The following is a 25,890-nucleotide window of genomic DNA, read 5'->3' as shown; positions in this document are numbered from 1 at the left end:
CCGCCTTCTGAGTGAGAAGAGGTCGTATTCTCCTGATGTTGTACAGCATGTACCTACAGGAGCGTGTTATTGCGGTAATGTTGGCAGTCAGGGAGAGTTGACTGTCGAGCGTCACTCCGAGGTTCCTGGCAGTCGGAGTCGGAGCCAGCACTGAGTTGTTGAAGTTAATAGTTAGGTTGTGGGTGGGAGAGCCTTTTCCTGGAAGGAGGAGAAGTTTAGTCTTGTCCGGGTTAATTTTCAGGTGGTGAGCGGACATCCACTGAGAGATGTCGGTCAGACAGGCAGAGATTCGTGCTGCTACCTGTGTTTCGGATTGGGAAAATGAGAGGATCAGTTGGGTGTCGTCAGCGTAGCTGTGGTAGGTGAAGCCATGCGAGCGAATGACAGAGCCAAGAGAGTTGGTGTACAGAGAGAAGAGAAGAGGACCAAGGACTGAACCCTGAGGGACCCCAGTAGTCAGAGGACAAGGCTCAGACACAGATCCTCTCCAGGTTACCCGGTAAGAGCGGTCGGTGAGGTAGGATGAGAAGAGTGAGAGCGCGGTGCCTGAGATACCCAGGTCCTGGAGGGAGGACATGAGGATCTGGTGGTTCACTGTGTCAAAGGCAGCGGAAAGGTCTAGAAGGATAAGGACAGATGAGAGAGAGGCTGCTCTAGCAGTGTGAAGCTGCTCAGAGACAGCAAGGAGGGCAGTCTCTGTTGAGTGGCCTGTCTTGAATCCAGACTGGTGGGGGTCTAGAAGGTTGTTACTGTGAAGAAAGGAGGAGACTTGGTTAAAGATAGCTCGCTCTAGAGTTTTGGAGAGGAAGGGGAGGAGAGAGACAGGTCTGTAGTTATTGACTTCAGACGGGTCGAGAGTGGGTTTCTTCAGGAGAGGGTTGACTCTTGCCTCCTTCAGAGAGTTAGGGAAACAGCCGGTTGATAGGGAGGTGTTAATGAGATGGGTGAGAAAGGGAAGAAGGTCAGGAGCAATGGACTGGAGAATGTGAGAAGGGATGGGTCAAGGGGGCAGGTGGTTGGGCGGGCAGAGGTTACCAAGGTAAGAACTTGATTAGGAGACAGGGGGATAAAAGAGGAAAACGAGGGGGAAGAAGGTGAAGTTACTGGAGGTGTAGTTATAGAAGATGGATTAGTAAATGAAGAGCGTATGTCGTCTATCTTTTTTGTAAAGTAGTCAACAAAGTGGCTTGGTAGAAGGGTGGAGGGAGGGGGGGGGGGGAACAGGGGGGTCAAGGAGGTTGGAAAAAATAGAGAAGAGCTTTTTAGGGTTAGATAAAGAGGATTCGATTCTGGATTGATAGAACAGACTTTTGGCTGCAGAGATGGACGCAGAGAAGGAGAGAAGAGATTGATAGGCAAGCAGGTCGCTGGCGTGTTTGGATTTTCGCCATTTCCTTTCCGATGCTCGCATAGTGGCTCTCTCGGAGCGCACCGGTTCGGATAGCCACGGAGCCGGAGAGGACTTGCGGACCTTTCGAGTCGTAAGAGGACAGAGAGAATCAAGAGAGGACGACAGCGTAGAGAGGAGAGTGTCAGTGGCAAAGTTAGGCTGCATGAGTGAGAAGGAATCGGTTGAAGGGAGGGCTGACAGAACAGAGGAGGCCAGAGAGGAGGGTGAGAGGGTGAGAGGGTGAGAGGGAGAGAGGGTGAGAGGGAGAGAGGTAGAGAGGGTGAGAGGGAGAGAGGGTGAGAGGGTGAGAGGGTGCGGATGTTGTGACGGACAGGTGCAGAATCCGTAGTGGGAGGGTTGTTAGTTCCAAAGAGTGGGAGAGAGTAAGAGAATGCAGTGAGGTTAGCTGTAGAGCAGTTTCTGGTGAAAATATAGTCAAGGTGGTTGCCAGCTTTGTGAGTAGGAGGAGAAGGACTGAGAGAGAGAGCAAAGGAAGACAGTAAGAGTAGCAGGTCACATGACTTCTCTGTCCGGATCTTGAAGTCACCCAGAAGGATGAGCGGGGGGCCAGTTTCTGGGAAGTTTGATAGGAGGACATCTAGTTCTTCCGAGAAGTCTCCTAAGGAGCCAGGTGGACGGTAGAGAACAACAATGGTTAGATGAACCGGATGAGTAACCGTCACTGCATGAAACTCAAAAGACAGTGGGGTAAATGGAAGCGGGTAGAGAGCAAAACTCCATTTGGGTGAGATGAGTAGACCTGTGCCACCACCCCGACCAGAGGGTCTGGGTGTGTGGCTGAAGGAGAAGGAGAGAGCAGCAGGGGTTGATGTGTTGTCTGGTGTGATCCAAGTCTCAGTGAGAGCCAGAAAGTCCAGCGATTGCTTGATAGCGAAGCCAGAGATGAAGTCCGCCTTGCGGTTGGCTGACTGGCAGTTCCAGAGGCCCCCTGTGACGAGGTGCTGGGTCTGTGTGGAGCGGGTGGGATAAATAAGAGAGGAAGGATTTTGATGCATGTGTGACCGAGTCCGCAGTCTATAGTATCTATGAGTAGATGTGCACACAGGTATGGAAAGAAAACACATTATCACAGGGAAATGTTTATACTCAGCCACCACCGAAGACTCCAACGAAATACTCCTAGGTCTTTATCCTCCGAGTCTTGACTCCCACGAAAGACTCCTAGGTCTTTATCCTCCGAGTCTTGACTCTCACGAAAGACTCCTAGGTCTTTATCCTCCGAGTCTTGACTCCAACCAAAGACTCCTGGGGCTTTATCCTCCGAGTCTTCATACGAGGAGTCTTCCCTGACGCTTCAGCTGACGCTACAAGCCCCAACCTGGTTATACACCCGAGTTGGCGGTAATTGGTTACAGCTGTGTCGAGCCCGCCCACAGGTCGTTGAAGGAATTGCCCACTCAGTGATCGATACTGGTAAGCAGGGGATCCTTGCTAACAGTGAAGTCTCAGTTTGCTAGAATGTGAAATTCTTGCCAAACTGATTGAGGACAAAGATCTGTTTACATCAAGGTAAAAAGTAGAATAAAGTTTAGTCCCTAGTAGATTTGGATTACAGAGCAAATACTTTTCAGACACTTGTGTAAAAAAGCAAGAAATCACAGCTCAAAGTGATCAAATTAGAAAGACAGTACAGACTAGCATTCTAGTATAACTAAATACAGCAGATACAGTAGTAATATAGCAGAGAAACATCTTTAAAGAATATACTCAGCAAGATACAGGAAGTCCCAGAAGTCAGTGGACACACAGCTAAGATGCACTCTACATTATAATGGAGTGAGGGGCTGATGAAGAAAACAGTTCAAGGTCTTTCTCTTTGTCCTGCTGGCCATCATTACTGTCGGTTAGCAATGCAAACAAACTGGTAGTTTATGCTTATTATCTGAACCTCACTATTTAGAAGTATTAATATTGGTTAATGCACCTAAAATGTTGCATTGACCAATATTATGAACCCCTGTTCCCGTGCATATTCTCTTCCAAATAAATTTGACTGGCATGTTGGTTCCTGGGCTGGTCGCGGTGTAGTGGCTAGCACTGTCCCCTCACAGCAAGAGGGGCCCATGTCCGATCCCCAATCCTGGGCGGTCCTTCTGTGAGGAGTCTGCATGTTCTCCCCGTGTCAGCGTGGGTTCCCTCCGGGTTCTCCAGGTTCCTCCCCCAGTCCAAAGACTGCTCAGGTTAACTGGACTCTAAACTCCCCGTAGGTGTGAATGTGAGTGTGATGGTTGTGTCTCTCTGTGAGCCCTGAGATGAACTGGACACCTGTCCAGGTGAACCCGCCTTCCCCCAATGTGAGCTGGGACCGGCTCCAGACCCCGAATAGGAGAAGCGGTTCAGATAATGAACCATGTTGGTTTGAACACGTGTTGGGGAGCAGCTTTGGCGCCACCTAGTGGCCAATAGAGGAATGAAGAGGGTCGATCAGGTGACTGTGACTACAGACTTCAGAAAATGGTCTACTTTTTTTTAAACAATAAAAAAAAGCACCATGTGCATTTATATATGAACCCTCACACTGTGGGTCACTTTATGTGTCTCTCATGAAGACAATATGATAACATCTGTCCCTAAATGATCAGGATCAAGTGGTGAGCATGGCAACGTTGGTGGAAGGATGACCGTTTGTCTTTGTCCCAATTAGAGATATGAAGGTTAGTGAAGGTGCTGTTTGCTGTCTACTGTCATCATTACCAGCACATGTAACTTAATGACTAGAGACGTGCAGAAACCACAACACGAAGGCATTGAGGATTTCAATAAGATTATATTACACATCACTCCAAACACATCCAAACAACTTTATTTAATATGACCAACATTGATTTTAAAATCTATAACACAGTGGTATAACAGTGGTACACAAGGTGTTTTCTGTAACCTTGTGTACCACTGTTTGATTTGGTTTTTGTTCATTACTAAAGGTCAAACTGAGGGTAGGATCTTTTCCTTCTGAATATGTTTACAGTTCCAACATTCACACTTAGATAAAACAGCAAACACAACCATACAAGACACCACCAGACTTCTAGACTACTGTAAATCTCCACTGGAAAAAATAAATAAGTAAAAGAGAAAGATTTGCCCTGAAAGGTGAGTTGTTGTTAATTCTGAAGTGAATCATGTCTGGACAACATAATGAATGAAACACATTCTTGAGGCATTAGTTATGTAACATGAGGGGGTTAAATGGTATCCATGTTACACGTGAAAGATCCTGTCAATGATGACATGTTAGTAATAGATCAATCGTTCTATTAAATCAAATGTTGAGACCTCTGCTGCCTGACGGGAGTCTGGCTCCCTCTAGTGGTGTGACGGCTGACTGCAGAGTGTCGCCGGTGGCTTCAATCAGCTGCACAGCCACTGATCAGCTGCTACTTAAACTCAGCTGTGTCGGCTGCTCACATCTCATCACGTGTGTGTTTCTCTGTGTGCTTTGACATCCAAGCTCTCAACAAGGTAAAGTGATTAAAGAACAAAATGCAAATGCATCATTCTGGAATTAGGATTCCCCTCTTTAGTGATTCAGTTTTAGGATTGTTCTTGAATCTCTTGTTTTGCTGCTTCTCATGTTTGATTTGCTGTTGTTCCTCTTTTTGGATCAGAGCTTCAAGCTATTAAATGTTTTTGTTCACTTATTCACTCAAAGTACAGAATGCAGCTTGACTTTAGGTGTGTGTGTGTGTGTGTGTGTGTGTGTGTGTGTGTTCTCTCTGAAGGCTGACTATGTCGGCAACGGCAGCTGGCAACAGACCTTCACCAGCTCATCCAGGACCAAATGGAGGGAATCCTCGCGCTAACTATGAACCACCTTCTCAGCAGCAAGACCCAGGACCTTCATCCCATCCCCAACACCACGTCTCTGCCCGGCCGGTCTTCTATGTCCATGCTCCACCCCCACCCCCTTTCCTTCACTACCAGTGGCCCATGCCCTTCTCCTATAACCCCTTTGTGGGCTTCCCAGGCATGGGTGAGTTTTTTTTTCCCCCCTCTAAAGCTCAGTTGTTCCTTATTCGAGGTGAAAGCTACGAGCTTATTCTACTGGGTACAGTTGGTTTGATATAAGTGGTGGCCAATAACTTGAACACCTGTACAAACCGTTTGGTGTCCTGACATTGTATTTATTGTAAGAAACTTTGTTATAAGGATGTTACTTATTATCATCTCAGTTAATTTGAGCAATCCTTTTGTTTTTTTACCTCTAGGCTATGGTATGGTAATGCCCCCATTCCCCCCTCCTCCCTACATGGAGGCTCCAGCCTACATTCTTCCCCACCCTCAACTTCAACCAGTTGACTACAGACGTATGATGCACCCCCAGGTGTACGCTCCCAGTGCACCCTACCAGAACCCTAACCAGACCCGCAGAGTCCACCTGCCATATACTGGACCTGTTAGAGAAACGGTGAACTCTGAGGTCCAAACGGAACCCACTCGGAGAGGTGTAGGTGACTACGGTGAGGAAAGCCCAGTCCTCAGCACAGATTCTGGGGGTGGAACTGCCTCAAACTCTCCATCGCCCTCAAGGTCCACCTCCAAAAAACAAGGCTCTGCCGTGGTTGAGAACTATGCCTTACCCGGCATCACTACAAACGACAAACCGGCCAAAAGGACAAGCCCATGTAGCGCAGTCAAATGCTGCATTGATGTTGTGCAGCCTACGGGATTGAACACTATCCAGGCGCGTATCAGAGCAACTCTAGAAAAGCAGCGAAGCAATAAAGACGATGACTGTCAGACTGTTCCCCCTTGCTTAGACACTCGCTGCAATGTGTGGTCAGTGAGTTCTGCAGATGCTATGGTTCCTGTGTGTAGCTCTTCTCAACAAGAGGAGGACGTTGTCCAAGAGAGACTCAAATCTGTTCCTGACATTCTGATGAGTTCGGGAGGTGGCACGCCGCAGGCAACTAAGCTGACTATGGCAGACAAGCTGCCTCAAAATGACCTTGGAACTGAAGTAGAGCAACAGTTTGTTTACCAGAGTCCAACTGAGACCACAAAGGGTCCAGTGGTGGCGGACAGTGTTTTTGCCAATGATGCTGACGCTAACTTAAACTCAAGGGACAGTGCAACCCTTTTCAAGATCCTCAAAATGAGAGAAGCTCATGAAGATCGAAAGGCAGAGTCCAAAAGTGAAACGGGGTCTGTGGGATTGGTTAGCTCTTTTGGCCATTGCCCACCCTACAGAAATGATTTTTTGCATTCACTAAACTCTTCCCATGAGCTCTCTGACGATGAGCAGGAAAATGGGGACGAGACACATCCACACAAAGACACTGCAGACATCACTCCCTATCACATGTCTTTAAATAGCGGTCAGATGAAGAGAAAAATGAATGAGTCGGTTTGGTCTGTAGAGTCTCTGGTACCATTTATCCCCAGTAAAGAGTGGCTTCTGCAGAACAACATGTTTGAGCCTAAAGTCATCTTTGAGATGACGGAAGAAGCTGAAAATGGTAGACCGTCAACCCCGGACAACCAAATTGTCACAGCTGGTAAAGAGAGAAGGCAGACTTCCAGGTATTCCTCTTCTGAATCTGTTCTAATGTCGGACAGCTGGCTCATGTTCAGTACCCCCGCTGAGAAGCTAAGTCCACCAAAGAAGCAAGAAGTGGAGAGTGAAATTGATGCTTCTGAAAGGAGGAGCCCAAAGCCAAGCCTGAACATTGGTCCTTCAGAAAAGGATTCCGTCACTTCCCAAACTCACCTGCCACCAAGTAAAATAGTTATATATCCTGCCACTGAAGAGGATGTGGATAAAAATAGGTCTTCTGAACCTGAGGCTAATCAAAGCCCAAACCAGGAATCGCTCATTATAAATGAGCAGCAGGAGAAAAGCCCTGGCTTCTCCAAGCAGGACGAAACACTCCCCTTGAATTCTGCAGCAGGAGGGGAAATCTCCTCTCCAGGCCAGATGACTCTCCAGAACGAAGTGGACATGGAGGCGGAGGATGAAGCAGGCAGGAACAAAGAAGTCAGCCAGCCGAATAATCAGCAACTGTGTGTCCCGATGGCGGACCAGAAGATGGCCGAAGTGTCTCCGTCAAAGGGACAGTTGGTGGACTGTGGCGTCCAATGCACCCAACTAAAGGATTGTGACTGCAAGGAGAGGGGAAGGCATAGTTTGAAATGCACAGGTGATCTTCATCTCTCTTCAATCATGACGAACGTGTACTGCTGAGAGAAATAAGTGGCCTGTTTTAACGATTACTCTTATAGATAAGAAGACAATTAATGGGCAGGCTGGAGGATTCACCGTGAAGGGACGAATGCAGAAACACCAGAAGAAGAATCATTGGAGGAACAGAGGTCCAGGTAAAGCAATTAATCGAGTGGCTTCAGCCAATACACCCTCCGTCATCAGGTTAGATTTTCAATTTAGTGAATCACCCATTTTTTCAAATTTATTTTTAAGGAATTTATTGTGGTTGGGAACATTTTCCAGCATAGGCTTGTATACAAAAAAATGTTATATGCTGTAGTTATTAGAGGATTTAATTTGGTGCCCAATCAAATATCCATTCATGAATATAAACGTATAACTTTAATAAAAGATTCTGAACCCTGGACATTTTTAAGAGTCCTATCAATCCTAAGCCTAAAATGTGGTTGGAAAGAGTGACGATTTCAGAATAATTTAAATGTATTGTTATAATTCATCCCAACAGAAAATACCATGAGGCTTGAACATATTGATGCGATTTTTAAAAGCGCAAAATAAAAAATGCAGGGCTTTAAAATGGCAGAAACAATGCACGCCTAGCCTTTTCTAACAACATTCTTAAACATCAAACATCCTGGTACCTGAAATGCATTTCAAACATCAAATTTGGATTAAGATGTGATCATGAGCGGCAACTGTGGGTCAGTGGTTAGCAGCTCTGTCTTCCAATCAGGGGGTTGGCGGTTCAATCGCTGCCCTAGTCGATGTGTCCTTGAGCAAGACACTTAACCCTGAGTTGTTCGCTGTAGCTGTTCTACAGTGTCTGAATGTAACATGATTGTAAGTCGCTTTGGATAAAAGCGTCAGCTAAATGACATGTGATGTAATCATGAGGAACACAAAGCTGACTGGAGGAACACATTTTTCTCTCTAAAAAATCTGTTTGTCTACAGACAAGCAAAGCAGCCAGCAGGAAGCCGACAATGGATACTATGGGAAACCCCAAGGTGAGAATCACCACTTGATCCCCTCGTGTCTGGATGAGTGATCGTCATAATGCGTTTCAGATTGCTTTTAAAACTGGGGCTTTCATTCAAGATTGAGATCTCGTTGGTTTGGTCTGTGTAGCTTGGTCGAAACATCGTTTACGATTTCAGTATTTCGAAGCGGATGAAACATCCACACACCAAATTATCAAAACTTTAAATTGCTAATAGATGAACAAATTTCCCATTTCTGTTAATACTACCTGTAGCTTCAAATTTAAATGCATTGCTGTGTCTGTAAAAACAAAAGGGTAAATGCTACTGAATGTCTTTACATTGGACAAAAGCTTCTGTTCTACTCACTCCATCTTGGTGACTCTTTGCCTCCAATTAACTTGTTGCTTCTTCCAGGTGGAAATGGAAGGAACTCGCGTTACTGAACACTGACTGCACCCTACAAGGCAACACTTGTTTTTAAAGATTAAATTTAATATTTAAAAAATGTCATTCTATTTTTCAATAAATGTTTTGTATATAATCAAAGTTTGGAGGTTTTATCTTAGCAAATTGGGGTTCTCACAGATTTTTTTCTTTATTAGAATTTCTGCTTATACGTAGAAGGCACCCTTTCTGAGACCCTGTTGCTTAGAAACCCGGCGGATGCCTAAAAGAACCGAGTAACTTCCCTTTCGTTTTTCCCCTGAGAACCAGTGCTCTAATTTCAAAGAGTAAGTTCTTGTTCTGACTTTTTTCTGAGAACCTATTATTATAATTTTATTTTCCCTGAGGACCTGTTCATTAGAATTCCTGATTATACTTTAACAGAACGAGGAGCTTGATTTCTACATAACACTGAGCCTTTCCTAAAAGTCTGACTAAGTTGGAAAGATTCATCCGAGGAGCATGTGAAAGACCCAATGGCTGCGCTCTTGAGTGCCATTGTACTTTTCTTATAAACGGTTTCTAAATTGTTCCAGTGACTGTATCCAGCGGAGATGTATAGGGGTTTTAATACGCGATTGATGCCTTTCCAAAACTTACAAATTTACACTTCTGCTGCCCAGTCCAAAGAAGTCGTCATGTTCCATGATTTTCATTTTTATTCCAACAATACGAAAAGCAGGTCAAACGAGCTATGGGACTTCTGTAATTTTGCTGGCATACTATTTGCATGGCTTCCTTACAAGGCAACACTTGTTTTTAAAGATTGTAAACTGTCAATTAATTTAGTTGCAAGTTTCTTTAAAACTAAAAGAATTGTGATTTTTAAAGTTGTAAACATTCCCAGATTATTCTGTGGCACTTACACTATCCTACCAACATATTTAACAGACAAGGACAACTGACTGAAAAAGCTAATGAAAGAACAAACCACTGTATGCAACAACCAGAAGAGCAAAATGTTACGTTATGTCTTCAAACATTTATGTAATGCCTGAATCGTTTTAGAATGTGTAAGATGGAAACTGGGAGCACATGTGGAAATCTCTCTTTCAAATTGTCGAACAGCGTGCCCCTTCCCTCCTGTCATATTTTAATCCATCTTTCCTATTTGTATCTGCAATTTGGCTGTAACAGAGTACATTTGACTGTTACCAATAATAGTACTTCAATAATTAAATATTTTTTTAAACCAAAGGAAAACTATGATCATTTATTAGATACAAAAAGTCTGAATGATGGTGAAGGCACCTGTGAGATTTGACCCCGGTTGGATGGAGGTTGAATAAATGTTCTCTTGCATGTGTTCAGGGATTCATGAAGCTCTGTGTTGGAAAACGGTACCGGAAAGAACTTCAATCCACTTTCACGCCTGTTGGTTAACACAGGGACGTGCGTGGAATGTGATGGTGAAAATTACTATTTGCATCAAAGGACTCATCTCTGTACTGGTCTTGTTAGATCTTAGTGCTGATAAAGGACTCATCTCTGTACTGGTCTTGTTAGATCTTAGTGCTGATAAAGGACTCATCTCCGTACTGGTCTTGTTAGACCTTAGTGCTGATAAAGGACTCATCTCTGTACTGGTCTTGTTAGACCTTAATGCTGATAAAGGACTCATCTCTGTACTGGTCTTGTTAGACCTTAGTGCTGATAAAGGACTCATCTCTGTACTGGTCTTGTTAGACCTTAGTGCTGATAAAGGACTCATCTCCGTACTGGTCTTGTTAGACCTTAGTGCTGCGTTCGACACCATTGATCATGACATCCTATTACAGAGACTGGATCAGTCGATTGGCATTTCAGGTACCGCACTAAGTTGGTTTGAATCCTATTTATCAGATCGATCTCAATTTGTATTTGTAAACGATGAAGCCTCAATGACCACCAACGTTAATCACGGAGTTCCACAAGGTTCTGTGCTTGGACCAATTTTATTTACCTTATATATGCTTCCTTTGGGCAATATTATCAGGAAACACTGCATAAACTTTCATTGCTATGCAGACGATACTCAATTATATCTATCGATCAAACCAGAGGAGACCAACCAGCTCGCTAAACTTCAAGCAATTTTTTTTTTTTTTCTGTAGATTGCATTGCCCTGGCATCCAACACCACTCTAACAAATCTCAGCGTTATCTTTGATCGGGACTTGTCGTTCCAACGTGAAGTAAATCTCAACAACTGCATTTTTTTCACCTACATAACATTTTTTTTAAATCAGCGATGCAGACCAATTGATCTAAGCGATGAGGGATAAGCTTTATACTTTATATATTATAGGATAGCAAAACTGTAAAATGATCCAAAGTTGGAATGTTAAGCAGAAGCTGTAGAGCATAGATTGAAGTAATGGTCAAAAGCCTGTGCACCCAGGCTGGATACAATGTAGACTAATGGTACAGTAAAATAATCGTCACACATTTATTTCCAAATGATGACCAAGTAATCATATTAAATGTTATATGTCGCCCAGCCGGGTGATCTCGTCCAACAGGAAGTCAATGTCCTCTTGCTGTGTTGCGGGATTTGAGAACACGCATCTGAAGAAATTGACTTTGTCTCCTAAAGGCTGATAGCCAATCATGACAGAGCCCTTCTCCATCATCCTGCCTTTGATCCGAGGAGCCACCTGCAGAGACATGAAGAGTAAGAACCTCTTTTCTCTGCTCGGTCAGTCCCCTTCAGATTTGTTCCACCCAATTTACTGACCATTACTGAGGGAATCCTTTAAGCCACTGATGTTCTGTACTAACCTGATGGAGTCTTGCATCTCTGTCAGGTCCAGGGGGCTGGCCTCTCAGACTTGGAGGTATGTACCAGAAACACACGTTGCTGTGCTCCGGCTGTGTAAGAGGCGGAGGACAGATGTCCTCACAAAGAATTGATTGATTACAGCAGTTTTCAACAAGACTAAATCAGTTTTTAGTAGTCTGTGATATATAGAACTGTTGTTTTGAAGGTGCAATGTGTAATACTCCAAACAAATAGGGGCAGCATTTTACCTCTACTACTTAGTCCATGTCATGTATATTTATAGTCATAAGTCAATGCAACAAAAAAGGTCAACTATAAACTAGGGAGGGACGAGAATATGCAACATTTAACCTCCAGTGACTCACGAGGTGAAAGTGGTTTTAAAAGATAGGACGAATGGTTTGAACTAGAATTTTAAATACAATGTCTTTTGAGATAAAATAAAGAATAATTTGAACATGTAACACAGTGTGATCAAAAGATAAATTACCCGTGACAACCAGCCTTACTTTATTTTTCAAGACCAGTTCGAAGTCTGTCCTCCTCTGCAGTTGGTCATACAGATACTCAGCATTCTCTAAGCATTTGTTCACCTGAGATCCAAAGCCCTCTGAGCCCTGAGAACGTGAGTGGCGGAGAAAAAGACATGACAAAGACATAGCAAGTATCTTTGTCTATTACAAAGGGGTGGGTTTAATACTAATCAGTGAAAAATGAAGAAACTGTAAAACCAAGCGGCACCCAATAATGTAAAACACACTGACATGGAGCCTGTTTTCTCCACCCCTAATATGTCATTTCCTCTCGCTCATCTGATCAACATTTGTATGGGCTGTAAACCTGTGATGACTTGTGATGCTCACTTGTGTTTAGTCTTTCTGCTTATGTAGATTATCTGCAGGGGAACATTAATGCCTGGCCCTTTTAAGAAGCCATGTACTTTTACGTGTAAAATGTCTTCGTAGGTCATTTTATCTGCTGTAATGCCAGTCCTTCAAAAGAAGATGCTAACTTATCTATCAACGTCACAAAAAATATGAATGTTCTGATCATGCCTCTTGAGAGGGTAGCCTACATTTGATTAATTTATGTTGTCAAGGTGCAATTGAGTACCAATCATAGACTCTATATAATAAATGGACGTAGTCACTGTGACGTCGCCCTTGTGTTTGTGGACTGCTGTTTTGAAGCCTTGTGTTTGGCATTTTAGTCGTCGCCATCTTGTTTTTTTGGAACCAAAAGTGACACAAGGAGGTGGAGCTAAGTACAACTGAACGCTGAATAAGATACACACAGACCAAACAACGCTGTGGTAGCGACCTGTCAATCACAAGTTTGCCACACCCTAAAGCATACCCTGCTTTATGGTCTGTTTGACCCTAAATGTACCATAATTTACTAAATATACATTCTGACTTAAAACTAGCAATTAAGACTATAAACTTGTGTTTACAGTGTTTACTGATGGAATAATCTCTATAAACTGCATTCTGCATCACATGCAGAATCTGGCAACAGGATGAGATTTTGCCATCTGGTCTCCATTTGGATCCTTAGTAGTATTAACAAATCAAGTTCAAGCAGGTTTTGGTTGAATGCTGGTTAACAGTCCATGTGGAGAGCAAAAGAGGCAGACGGCATTGGTCGGAATGGAATCTTAGAACCCACGACTATCGTTAAATGTAGCTTCGAAACTGGCTACTTGTGAAACAATCCTGTCATTTCATTAAATTAACGCAACCCACAGTTAGCGAAAGACCACAGGAGTATCAGACACGTGTTTAACTTGCATGTCTCACACAACAAATGTGTCTTATTTTAGGCTTTTGAGTCTAGGCTAAAGGCCCAAGAAAAAAGGCCGTGGAGCAGCATTGGTAATGCAGTTTGCTGTGTGTGTATTGGTTGTTCCGTTACACCATCCAAAACGTGAAAACTGAGTAAACAGTTTTCCCCCACTGCTACTCTCTACTCTACTCAAGGCGAAGAGTAGCGGATCAACCTTCTGCACCTTCCAGGAGATGCCCGCCTGGACTATGGTGGTGAAAATACACACAGAAAATGAGAAGAGCTGATTAATTTGGCCATCACTGAAACCACCTGAATATTTATCCCTTCTGATAACATTGTATTCAACCCGCTTAAGCCCTTTTCCACATTGCATACAACTGAACCAGGATGGAGATATGCAACTAGTCATCAAAATCAGACCTGAGCCACCTTCTCGGGTTGTAAATGAGTTTGTATGAAGGCAGATGATGACAGAACATTATAGCATTTACTGAAGAACCCAGGGAAGGAAAGTGCCCAACATTAACAGAAGATCAGATACAGTCTGGTTCAAAGCACAGCAAGTGATGTGAAAAGAACAATAATCGTGTTACACTGATACTCTACATGAATACCTTTGCCTTCCACATGAGCCAAAGTTTAAAGACATCAACATGTCGGCCACACTGGATGCTCTTATCTCCAGTATCATAGCTCACGTCGTAGTTTTTGTCTGTCTGGAAAAGGTACTCAGCCCCAAAATCATTACACTCCTGTAAGAGACCCTGGGGAGGAGAGAGGCATTAGACAGTCATACAAGATACAGCTGGAGATCAAACATGGACATCTTTAGCCAGGCTCAGACTACAGGAGTTTAAAAATGTAATCCAATTTTGAAATCGGGTTGCATCACAAACACATAAGGAAAATCTTCACAGATGCTCTTCTTTCTAATCTCAAAAATATACACACAAAAATATTTGCAAATAATTGCACATCATATTCCATAGGATATTATTAAAATGATCCTGACAGAGAGAGCAATGCACCACCTAACGTGATCTCTCTCTGATGCGGTGCTACAACTTGCTGTCGTGGTGCTTTGCAGTGAGAATAAACTAAAGCAACAACTCAACGCGTCTGGATGAGAAAATGGTTGAACCTGTTATGTTGGGTTCTCAAAGGGTTTCGGGTGGAACCTTTTACAAAAGGTTTTACCAGGAAACAAAGAGCCAAATAACCCTATGTGTTTGTAGTGTAGAGTTGTAGTGCATTTTATGTGTACTTGCATATGTAAATGAGAGTCTGTTTTAAATTAATACATAAAGAAAGATGAGATAATTAATGAGGGATATTATGAGGAATATTCTGAAGAATGTGTATTAAGAAAGCATAGAAAGTATGATCACTGTATTATTGAAACTGTAATGCTGACTGTAAAATGTTTTATGGTTGTCCTAATAATAGGATGACTCAAGTATGAATTAAATGTATTGGTTCTGGTGACATAGTCAAAAATTACATTACATTACATTACATGTCATTTAGCTGACGCTTTTATCCAAAGCGACTTACAATAAGTGAATTAAACCATGAGTCCAAACTCAGAACAACAAGAATCAAGCAAGTACAATTTCTTCAATAAAGTTAAACTACAGAGTACTATCTGTAAGTACCATTTAAGTGCTACTAAAGTGCTAAACAACAAAGTGCTATCGGTAAGGGACATTTAAGTGCTACTAAAGTGCTACTACGGCTCTACCTTCCCTATTCAAGGTATAGTCGAAAAATATGTGTTTTTAGTTTGCGACGGAAGGTGTAGAGACTTTCTGCTGTCCTGATGTCAATGGGGAGCTCGTTCCACCAATGAGGAGCCAGCACAGCAAACAGTCGTGATTTTGTTGAGTGTTTAGCTCGAAGTGAAGGAGCTACAAGCCGATTGGCAGAAGCCGAGTGAAGTGAACGAGGTGGGGTGTGAGGTTAGACCATGTCCTGGGTGTAGACCGGACCCGATCTGTTCGCAGCACGGTACGCAAGTACCAATGTTTTGAAGCGGATGCGGGCGGCCACCGGTAACCAGTGAAGGTCGCGGAGGAGCGGAGGATTGTGGGTAAATTTCGGGAGGTTGAAGACCAGTCGAGCAGCTGCATTCTGGATGAGCTGTAGAGGTCGAATGGCATTAGCAGGTAGACCTGAAGGAGGGAGTTACAGTAGTCTATAAGTGAGATGATCAGAGCCTGGACCAGGACCTGGACTAGAACCTGGACCAGAACCTGTGCCGCCTTCTGAGTGAGAAGAGGTGGTATTCTCCTGATGTTGTACAGCATGTACCTACAGGAGCGTGTTATTGCGGTAATGTTGGCAGTCAGGGAGAGTTGACTGTCGAGTGTCACACCGAGGTTCGTGGCAGTCGGAGCTGAGTTGTTGAAGGTAATAGTTAGGTCATGGGTGGGAAAGCCTTTTCCTGGAAGGAGGAGAAGTTTAGTCTTGTCCGGGTTTATTTTCAGGTGGTGTGCGGACATCCACTGAGAGATGTCGGTCAGACAGGCAGAGATTCGTGCTGCTACCTGTGTTTCAGATTGGGGAAACGAGAGGATCAGTGGGGTGTCGTCAGCATAGCTGTGGTAGGTGAAGCCATGAGAGAGAATGACAGAGCCAAGAGAGTTGGTGTACAGAGAGAAGAGAAGAGGACCAAGGACTGAACCCTGAGGGACCCCAGTAGTCAGAGGACAAGGCTCAGACACAGATCCTCTCCAGGTTACCCGGTAAGAGCGGTCGGTGAGGTAGGATGAGAAGAGTGAGAGCGCGGTGCCTGAGATACCCAGGTCCTGGAGGGAGGACATGAGGATCTGGTGGTTCACTGTGTCAAAGGCAGCGGAAAGGTCTAGAAGGATAAGGACAGAGGAGAGAGAGGCTGCTCTAGCAGTGTGAAGCTGCTCAGAGACAGCAAGGAGGGCAGTCTCTGTTGAGTGGCCTGTCTTGAATCCAGACTGGTGGGGGTCTAGAAGGTTGTTACTGTGGAGAAAGGAGGAGACTTGGTTAAAGATAGCTCGCTCTAGAGTTTTGGAAAGGAAGGGGAGGAGAGAGACAGGTCTGTAGTTGTTGACTTCAGATGGGTCGAGAGTGATTTTCTTCAGGAGAGGGTTGACTCTTGCCTCCTTCAGAGAGTTAGGGAAACAGCCGGTTGAGAGGGAGGTGTTAATAAGATGGGTGAGAAAGGGAAGAAGGTCCGGAGCAATGGACTGGAGAATGTGAGAAGGGATGGGTCAAGGGGGCAGGTGGTTGGGCGGGCAGAGGTTACCAAGGTAAGAACTTGATTAGGAGACAGGGGGATAAAAGAGGAAAACGAGGGGGAAGAAGATGAAGTTACTGGAGGTGTAGTTAAAGAAGATGGATTAGTAAATGAAGAGCGTATGTCGTCTATCTTTTTTGTAAAGTAGTCAACAAAGTGGCTTGGTAGAAGGGTGGAGGGAGGGGGGGGGGAACAGGGGGGTCGAGGAGGTTGGAAAAAATTGAGAAGAGCTTTTTAGGGTTAGATAAAGAGGATTCGATTCTGGATTGATAGAACAGACTTTTGGCTGCAGAGATGGACGCAGAGAAGGAGAGAAGAGATTGATAGGCAAGCAGGTCGCTGGCGTGTTTGGATTTTCACCATTTCCTTTCCGATGCTCGCATAGTGGTTCTCTCGGAGCGCACCGGTTCGGACAGCCACGGAGCCGGAGAGGACTTGCGGACCTTTTGAGTCGTAAGAGGACAGAGAGAATCAAGAGAGGACGACAGCGTAGAGAGAAGAGTGTCAGTGGCAAAGTTAGGCTGCATGAGTGAGAAGGAATCGGTTGAAGGGAGGGCTGACAGAACAGAGGAGGCCAGAGAGGAGGGTGAGAGTGTGAGAGGGTGAGAGGGTGAGAGGGTGAGAGGGTGAGAGGGAGAGAGGGTGAGAGGGAGAGAGGGAGAGAGGGTGCGGATGTTGCGACGGACAGGTGCAGAGTCCGTTGTGGGAGGGTTGTCAGTTCCAAAGAGTGGGAGAGAGTATGAGATGAAGAAGTGGTCAGAGACAGGAAGTGGAGTTACAGTGAGGTTAGATGTGGAGCAGTTTCTGGTGAAAATATAGTCAAGGTGGTTGCTAGCTTTGTGAGTAGGAGGGGAAGGACTGAGAGAGAGAGCAAAGGAAGACAGTAAGAGTAGCAGGTCACATGACTTCTGTCTGGATGTTAAAGTCACCCAGAAGGATGAGCAAGGGGCCATTTTCTTGGAAGTTTGATAGGAGGACATCTAATTCTTCCAAGAAGTCTCCCAAGGAACCAGGTGGACGGTAGAGAACAACAATGGTTAGATGAACCGGATGAGTAACCGTCACTGCATGAAACTGAAAGCGGGTAGAGAGAAAAAACTCAATTTTGGTGAGATGAGTAGACCTGTGCCACCACCCCGACCAGAGGGTCTGGGTTTGTGGCTGAAGGAGAAGGCAGAGGAGAGAGCAGCAGGGGTTGATGTGTTGTCTGGTGTGATCCACGTCTCAGTGAGAGCCAGGAAGTCCAGCGAAAAACAACTGTTTCTGGGCGGAAGAAGCTTTTATTCTGAAGAGCTCGGAAAACCGGAAGTATGAGACAGCTGGCAAGTCCTCCCGTGTAAACCTCGCCTCTTTTCTCCTGGTCAGGGTAGCATGCTGTGATAATTAAGACATTTGCATGTATGTCACCATTAACCAATGGGAGCTTAGCTCAGCGAATGCACTGCGGTTTAAAACTAGTTGTGAGACGCGGATTTAGTCTCTTATGGGGTTAGGCCAAGAGACTGGAAACGGAAACACGTAGGCGCATCCGGCGGACCTTGTATGTACTGATGACCCTTGTTTGTTAAATTAAATACAGTTTATTATATATCTCTGGCTTCGGGACTTCTTCTTCCAAGCACCAGGCTGCTCGAGATTCTTCTGAACTTTAACAGTAGTTAGCGCCTTTATTTCTAAGAGTGTAATGAACTAATATTATAAAAAAAGATTAGAAACCCTTTTTGTTGCCTTCTGACCTGCTGCTGCTAACAATTTCAGCTCATACGTTAAGTACGTAACATAGCCTACTTAGACATGACACTGACTTCCACTGCTATGCGGATGACATGCAACTTAAGTACGTAACAGACATATAAGTATTTTAACCCAAACCACGACCTTTTCCTCAACTTACGTAAACCCTGCCGAGTTGTTTCCTGAGAACACAGAATTGTATTTTGAAACGACAGTGTAAGCATGTAACGAGCGGAAATTGACACATAGGCCTACAATTTAAATTGATAATAGAGGAGCATGTTGAGTGTCATAGTTTGGAGCATAGGGCCACTGACCACAGTCTGAACGTGTTGTCTGAGATTAGTCTGTATGAAGGTCCGTGGCAATCCATCTAATAGTTATTGAGACGGAAATGGTCGTCTCTGAAGCTTGCAGCCATGCCAGAAGGGCTGAAAACATTCAGTGAATAGCCTCCAAAGGTAGTTGTTTGTGATACACACTTGAATTGAAGATGAGAGGATAATGTCTTACTCTCTTCTTGACTAGTATGGCAGAGCACTGCAAAGGGACGCCCATCATCTTGTGAGGATTCCATGTTACAGAGCAGGCTCTGGAAAACAAGTATTTGAAATTGAACAATTCCACACTGACTGACTGGCAGTTTACGCTCACATAGATTCTGAATACACATTTACAAATCTGATTAACGGACAAACAAATTGAGATACAGTTACACAACCCTGCATACACATTTGGAAATAGCTTTGCTTCAACAATTGCTCCATTTGTTTGCATATATTGTCAGTTGTCCTCATGCTTTGCATTATTATTCAAGCTGAATTCACAGTGCGTTGTAGAGTGGTGGTCACACAGAAATCCTGAGAGAAACCAAAGACATGCTTGGTGAAGTGGTTGGGTTGTTAGTGGATGCAGTTACCGTTCAATGCCTTGTAGTTTCATCTTGTGCCTGTCTGACATCAGCAGCCCTCCCCCCCACGCTGCCTGGAGGGATGGAGTTAAAATCTATGATTGGGTACTCATATAACATGATTGATTATGCTTTCTAGCTGCATAAGAACGTGTGTGTGTGTTTGTGTGTGTGTGTGTGTGCGTGCGTGTGCGTGTGCGTGTGCGTGTGCATGTGCATGTGTCTGTGTGTGTGTCTGTGTGTGTGTGTGCGTGTGCGTGTGCATGTGCGCGTGTCTGTGTCTGTCTGTGTGCGTGTGCGTGTGCATGTGCGCGTGTCTGTGTGCGTGTGCGTGTGCGTGTGTGTGTGTGTGTGTGTGCGTGTGCGTGTGCGTGTGTGTGTGTGTGCGTGTGCATGTGTGTGTGTGTGTCCACCTCTGTTCCTACTTCCACACACATCTGTAACCTTGGTGTCATCTTTGAATGCCACGTCAAGCACATCACAAAAACCACCTTCTTTCATTTTAAAAACATAGCCCTGTCTCCTCTTCAGCCGCAGAAACACTTATCCACGTCTTCATCACCTCTCGACTGGAACACTGCAACAGCATCTTGTAAACATCCACCAAAATCATCAACAAACAATACATCAGGAATTCATCTTCCCGTCTCTTCTCCCACACCAGAGACCACATCGCTCCAGTCCTTCAAACGCTCCACTGGGTCCCCATAGAGCAAAGAATCCAGATCCAGATTCTCCTCACCACATACAAAGCCCTTCACAACACTGAACCCCTTCATAGCTTTCTGACCTCCTGCACCGACACGCTTCCACCCGCAACCTCAGATCCGCCGACGCCAACCTCCTCACCCCCTCATCCCAGTTTGTACACTTCCTGTCTACATGCCCAGTAAAAGACAAAGCTCGCTAATGAGAAGGAGGACGATGGTCAGCCGTACTACGTCTTCTGGTTACTCCACTCGTCCACTCTTTCCCATCCAACTCACCACGCCTTCACACTCTGTGTGTGTGTGTGAGTGTGTTAGAGAGGGAGAGATGGGGTGCCTTACATCCACATGCATCCACAGTGTGTATCTTTGGCAGATGTCAGCTATGGCATTGAGAGGATCGAAGGCTCCGTACACCGTGGTGCCCGCTGTCGCATTCACATAGAATGGAACCAAAGCCTGGTGAGAGAGAACTGAGGCTGGTCTCATCAAACAGTAAGTTGTGTGCTGTCTGTTCCAGCATCAACTGTGACTGTATCATATATAACACATCTCAATTAAATTTAAGGGTAAGGTTTTGATGACAAATCAGAAATCTTAAATAATGCACTGTGAGAAAGGGTATGTTAAACACAGAATATTTGTTCTGACATCGGTTGTCTTTCATTCATACCTTTTCTTTAGCGGTAACAATGGAGGACTCCAGTTCAGCAGGAATCATTTTTCCACTTAAAGGAGCAAAAGTAGACCAAAGTTCAGTAAAGAGCAATTATTAATGCATAGTGTATATAACGCATATACAAACCTTTGACACCAGCCTGCCTTCTGCACTCTAAAAGATTTCAATCATCATACTCTATGCACAATAAACATAAAAAAGTGCAATGAATTTGAAATGTAAACCTATACTACATGTTAACTATGCCGTAAACATGTAGTATAAGCTACAGCATGTTTACCCCAAAGACGCAAACACAGATACATACAAAGATGCAACAGGTGAGCAAACATTTCCATTGTTGTGCATCCCATTGATGACTAAAAACCCTTTTGTGTACTTTGAACTTACCCACCTTTCATCACATTTCACCATGAACACATTCTCACTGCCCATCCCCAGCACCGCTGCAGATTTCTTTACTGAGTAGTGACTCTGAAATGGGTGAAAATACAGCCATTCATCTTCATTTGTCTCCATTCAAAGACACTGCAAACAGGTAGACGTTTCATTCAGCTGACAGAAGTGGCTGCATTGTTTGGTTCTAAGAAAAAGTTCCCAGGTGCACAAGTGTGAAAGCTCTGCTCATATCTGTGTGTCTGTGGACAAAGGTTGCTGTTACCTTTGTTTGGAGATAAAAGCTCTCTGAAGGCTGAACTCAAATGTTAAAGTTAGATGAAACCTCTTTCCTGAAACCATCTATATAAATGCATCGCACGAGCATTAAAGGAGTGTGTTTGTAAGATGTTATTAAAAACATGAACTAAGACTATCAACATAAGAAGAATCTGACTTCATGTTGTGTTGCAGAGATGTCTACTGAAATGAGCTAGCCACGACGCAACACTTCTTGTACTACCACTTGTAATTCAAGAAACTTTCACTTGCTCCCTCGCGAGTGGTATTCTTTATGATAGTACGTGGGCAGACCCATTCTGTATTCCTAATATTAATTGGTTGCAGTGCTCTCCTTGTATAACTATTAAAAGAGATAAGAAGGAAGCGAGATGGCTCAATCGTTAGCTATTTCTATTATCAGCTCAAGAAATACCCCTTAAATCCCACAGGGGGTAAGTAATAGTGTGTGAGGTGTGATTACTTGTTCTGAAGTGAAGAGGGCCAGCTGAGGCAGGACTCCCATCCCCCTGGTCTTCACCTCTGGGTAGAAGTGATATCTGGCCACCAGGATGCTGTACAGGTTGGATATTGTGCCACCTTCAGGAAATAGTAAATAGTTGATGGACTTGTACTATATACACTATGAATTGTATGTTCATACTGTACACTTTTGGAAGTTGCAATGTTATTATGTGTAACTTCCTCCACACTGAGAACAATGGTTAAACTTTTGCTTGAATTTCCCAGATTTGTTGTCGTTTGTATCTTTTAGATGTTCAATGTCACTTTAACCATCATTCATCCATTGCTGTCGTACCTTCTTTGCATGTATTACCTGGACAGAAGATTCCGTCCCCCACATCATCAGACCATCCCAAAATGCTTTGCATCTTCTTCAGCAGACACTCCTCCATGAGGACAAAAACAGGGGACACTTCATATGTAAACCTGGAAAATGAATTTTTTGTAATGTATTATATTATAGATATAGTTCACATTATAATTGTCTTTTTGTAGACATATCATGTTTAGATTTCTGAATTGCAGAGGTATTAAATTGTATTTAATACAATTAAATTAAATTTGGAATCACATGGAGTTACTTTGGGTTTAGCACAGATGAGTGACAACTTTGTTTGGCTCATTTTCTGTAACCAGTGTAGTGTTAAAGCATGATGGAATTAACAGCTTGTTAGCTAACTGGTGGACAGTTGGCTGATTAGCTAGTTTGCTAATTCCAGCTGCAGCACTGTCTAACTGGGCCTCTGCCTCACTCCCACACTCCCAGTCCCTCTTGAGAAGGACAAGCTACCTAGCTAACTAGCCAGTCATCCGTGTCCGGAGCTACTTCCGATCTCTCCCCGGCAAGCTGCGACCACACTTTACGGCCCCCACTGATGTGTGTTGTCATCATAACGACTAACAATAATGGGCATTTTCTTTTTACTCGTCAAATAACAACAGGAAACAGTTAAATGTACTTCTAGTCTATTTCAGAGCAAGTAAAGAATCCTAAATAATGTGCACTGATGAAGAGATCTTACATATTGGTGTTGGCTGTAGAGGTTAACCACTCGCCTGCAACACCAACCACATCCAGACCTGAAGACAGCTGGTTCAAGAAACGGGGATGGCCTTGAAAAACAGAGACAGAACCTGAATCTTACAACGAGTTGTTCTTTTTTGGGGCTTTACATGAAAGATGTGAACTCCTCTGGTCTGAGTGTATTGAAGTTTATGAGAAAATGATCCTACTTCTCACAGAACATGAGTTTATATTCTCCATCAAAATGTATCCAAACAGTCAATGGGGTGGCTCCAGCTCATTCAAAATGCACATATTACTCTATGAATAAAAATCTCTTCATTGGCTCAGGGAACAATAAATAATCACCTTCAAAATCCTGATAATCGTCTAAAACACACACTGGTTTGGATCCTCAGTACATTTTTGACTTGCTCATAACTTGAATATCAAGCCCAGGTCATCTTCTAGCTGTACCCAGTATAAGTTTCAGGTTTGGTGAGGGTCCAATTCAGTTACTGTGTTCCTAAACTCTGGAACAAGCTTGAGATCCATCACAACTGTCTCCACATTTCATAAGCAGACTCAAAATATTCCTGTTCTCCCAGGCTTATGTATATTATTATGTCCCATATTTTGTCCTTAAATGTAAAACACCAAGGATAAATACATTATATGGGCATGTCTTATCTCCATGTATATTTAAATGGGATGCAAATAAAATATATTTAATGTATTTTCATCTCTACTGGCTGAGGCAATATTTGCAAACTGTCAATAATAATGAACACACACACACACACACACCTGTACGGACACCATACTTAAGTGTGTCTCTACAGTCCACTAGTATCTGCTCGAGAGTTTCTGGTTGGTCAGGCAGGTCCAGAGAGAAGCACTCCAGTCCCTCCTTTAGCTGGTGAGGGTGGTGGAAGTCCAAGACCTAAAACACAGGTAGCAGTATCATTCCATTATGTAATTTCCTGTGTCTAATATGTAATAATGTACACATACATACAATATACAACCAATGGAACCTCTGAAAAATGATTACAGCTCTTGTGGACTGTATACAAAATGTTTCACAACACAAGAGCATGCTACACCCCCACAGGCAGCAGAAGAAAGTGTGGTTTTAGAGGTACTAACTAATTTAGAAATGTATATTATTCTCGATTAAAGTTACTATACAAGATTAGGAGCATTCTGATTGCTTCCCTGGTATAGCTAACAGTGCTAACAGTGCAAACAACGGCAACAGTGGTGGCAGAGCTGAGAGTGTTACAACACACACACATGGATAGTGACTTCATTTTCTGATATCTTTACATAAATAATAGTTATTGCTTCTATATCAACTCTGAGTATCGATTTGTACTTCTATTGCATGACCTTAAAAAAATGCTTGTTTGCTGCTGTTATTAATCATGATTTATTAATTAAAGGTCAGTGGCAGGATAGAAAAGTACTTGGCTCGAGAGACCGCTATGTGGGGATAGACTCGTGCTCGTGATGTCAAGTTCCGCCAGTTTGGGAAAACAGTGATACTGCCAACATGCCTTTTGGCAATGAAAGCAATGTGATGCCACGTGGGGCTTATTGGCAACATAGCAGACTTGAAAGTCTCCCTTTTGAAGTGCCGAGCGGTAATCTCCGGTGCTGAAAAAAGAAGCCAACGAGTGCTAAATACTACAGTTCCTCACATGTGTGTATATGAACTCCGCCTAATTTCTATGTAGTTTTAATACTTTCTGATCTGTCCCAGCTGGGCTTCTAGGTAAATTCTCTGACTGAAAATGCATTGGATTTTCCAATCAAAATCTGTTAATAAAAACTTGCAATCTTTGTAATCTGGGACATGGTACTGATGGAATAAACATGTGCATTAGGTCTGGAAGTCCTTTGTCTCATAATGAAATCTCCCTTCACTTGTATACTTTATTATATATTTGCCAGCAGATGGACTGCAAGGGTTTGCATATTACTGAGCAGAGTGCTGAGATACTGTACAGGATTCAAACACAACTATGTTGTTCACTGACAGAAACAGTTGTGTACCTTGGAGCTCCGCTGGCTTGACTTGCTGATATAACCCAACAGAATGTCAACCACCTCTTGCAGAAACCCTCTGGTCAATTCCTCACCACCTGGAGCTGGGAGCAGATCTGGGCACATTTATAGACAGATGTAACAGCTTTGTGCACACATAGTTTGCCAACGAAATGCAATATGTTCAAGCTATGGAAGGGAATTAACCATCTAACATGGCCAAATGCAACCTAAACAAATATATTTCCCAGATCTGTGTGCTATAAGTGAGGTGTGATTAGTGGGTAGAATATATTAGCAAGTGGCACAATATTTAGGCTATATACGTATTTGATGGACAAACCTAGTGTATAACGTTACACCAGCGAGACATTATGAGCATACAAGTCAGTAGATGTTTCCAACTACTTTATCTGTGGTCATGCTGCTACAGACACAAGCTTGTGCATTGCAGGTAACCGTTTAACTGGCGACTCTCAGCCATATGCGTCCGTGGTTAACTTTGGTATAACTAGACAGACTGAGGTGAGATTTTATAGATACTACTAAAATGAGCAGTGGAGCAGTAACATAAGAAGCGTAGAGAGCCAGAGACAATTTGTTAAATTCAACAACTTTATCCACACACTCTTGTCACAGCGTAAGAGTGCACATTAATATTGCCACATGAGTGACCAGCGTATGATTGTAACTTAGCTAGGTTGCTAATTCCACAATGCTTTCGCGCTACACTGGTTACAGAAAATGAAGCTAACAGCGAGCTGATGTCCAGCGCAGGGTCCAACGCTCCCTCCACGTCACTCTGG

General features: G+C 43.7%; 2 protein-coding genes across 5 annotated transcripts in view; one reads left to right on the top strand and one right to left on the bottom strand.

Annotated features, from left to right (window-relative positions):
- Nucleotides 1-4,845: 4,845 nt before the first annotated feature.
- buc2l (bucky ball 2-like) lies at nucleotides 4,846-9,021 on the top strand. The gene is made up of 6 exons (XM_034556056.1): nucleotides 4,846-4,873; nucleotides 5,134-5,384; nucleotides 5,620-7,551; nucleotides 7,634-7,729; nucleotides 8,531-8,584; nucleotides 8,975-9,021. The coding sequence occupies exons 2-6, from the start codon at nucleotides 5,141-5,143 to the stop codon at nucleotides 9,001-9,003; spliced, it is 2,355 nt and encodes a 784-aa protein (XP_034411947.1). The 5' UTR covers nucleotides 4,846-4,873; nucleotides 5,134-5,140; the 3' UTR covers nucleotides 9,004-9,021.
- A 2,067-nt stretch (nucleotides 9,022-11,088) lies between these two features.
- The window catches only part of zgc:163121 (uncharacterized protein LOC100038790 homolog), a 21,554-nt gene continuing 6,752 nt past the window's right edge, over nucleotides 11,089-25,890 (bottom strand). For 2 of the 4 annotated variants that reach the window (XM_034554702.1, XM_034554704.1), the window contains 14 exons: nucleotides 25,094-25,200; nucleotides 23,843-23,978; nucleotides 23,055-23,145; nucleotides 22,346-22,458; nucleotides 21,992-22,107; nucleotides 21,248-21,327; nucleotides 20,848-20,902; nucleotides 20,517-20,633; nucleotides 19,477-19,541; nucleotides 19,071-19,149; nucleotides 14,167-14,316; nucleotides 12,274-12,381; nucleotides 11,764-11,880; nucleotides 11,089-11,639 (listed from right to left, as the gene is read on the bottom strand). In XM_034554702.1, coding sequence (XP_034410593.1) covers nucleotides 11,469-11,639; nucleotides 11,764-11,880; nucleotides 12,274-12,381; nucleotides 14,167-14,316; nucleotides 19,071-19,149; nucleotides 19,477-19,541; nucleotides 20,517-20,633; nucleotides 20,848-20,902; nucleotides 21,248-21,327; nucleotides 21,992-22,107; nucleotides 22,346-22,458; nucleotides 23,055-23,145; nucleotides 23,843-23,978; nucleotides 25,094-25,200 — 1,505 coding nt within the window. In that variant the 3' untranslated portion in view covers nucleotides 11,089-11,468. The remainder of the gene's footprint in view (nucleotides 11,640-11,763; nucleotides 11,881-12,273; nucleotides 12,382-14,166; nucleotides 14,317-19,070; nucleotides 19,150-19,476; nucleotides 19,542-20,516; nucleotides 20,634-20,847; nucleotides 20,903-21,247; nucleotides 21,328-21,991; nucleotides 22,108-22,345; nucleotides 22,459-23,054; nucleotides 23,146-23,842; nucleotides 23,979-25,093; nucleotides 25,201-25,890) is intronic. The other 2 variants (XM_034554705.1, XM_034554706.1) reach the window with 2 other exon arrangements.

The sequence above is a fragment of the Cyclopterus lumpus genome, chromosome 17 (genome assembly GCF_009769545.1).
Source record: "Cyclopterus lumpus isolate fCycLum1 chromosome 17, fCycLum1.pri, whole genome shotgun sequence".
Taxonomy (NCBI): domain Eukaryota; kingdom Metazoa; phylum Chordata; class Actinopteri; order Perciformes; family Cyclopteridae; genus Cyclopterus; species Cyclopterus lumpus.
This window is presented reverse-complemented; position numbering and strand designations above follow the sequence as displayed.

Bases quoted from the DNA above. Each gene is read 5' to 3' on its own strand.
- buc2l (XM_034556056.1), top strand. From the start codon at position 5,141: ATGTCGGCAACGGCAGCTGGCAACAGACCTTCACCAGCTCATCCAGGA. The intron at 5,385-5,619 runs GTGAGTTTTTTT...TTTTACCTCTAG, and splicing joins TGTGGGCTTCCCAGGCATGG to GCTATGGTATGGTAATGCCC. The intron at 8,585-8,974 runs GTGAGAATCACC...TGCTTCTTCCAG, and splicing joins ATACTATGGGAAACCCCAAG to GTGGAAATGGAAGGAACTCG.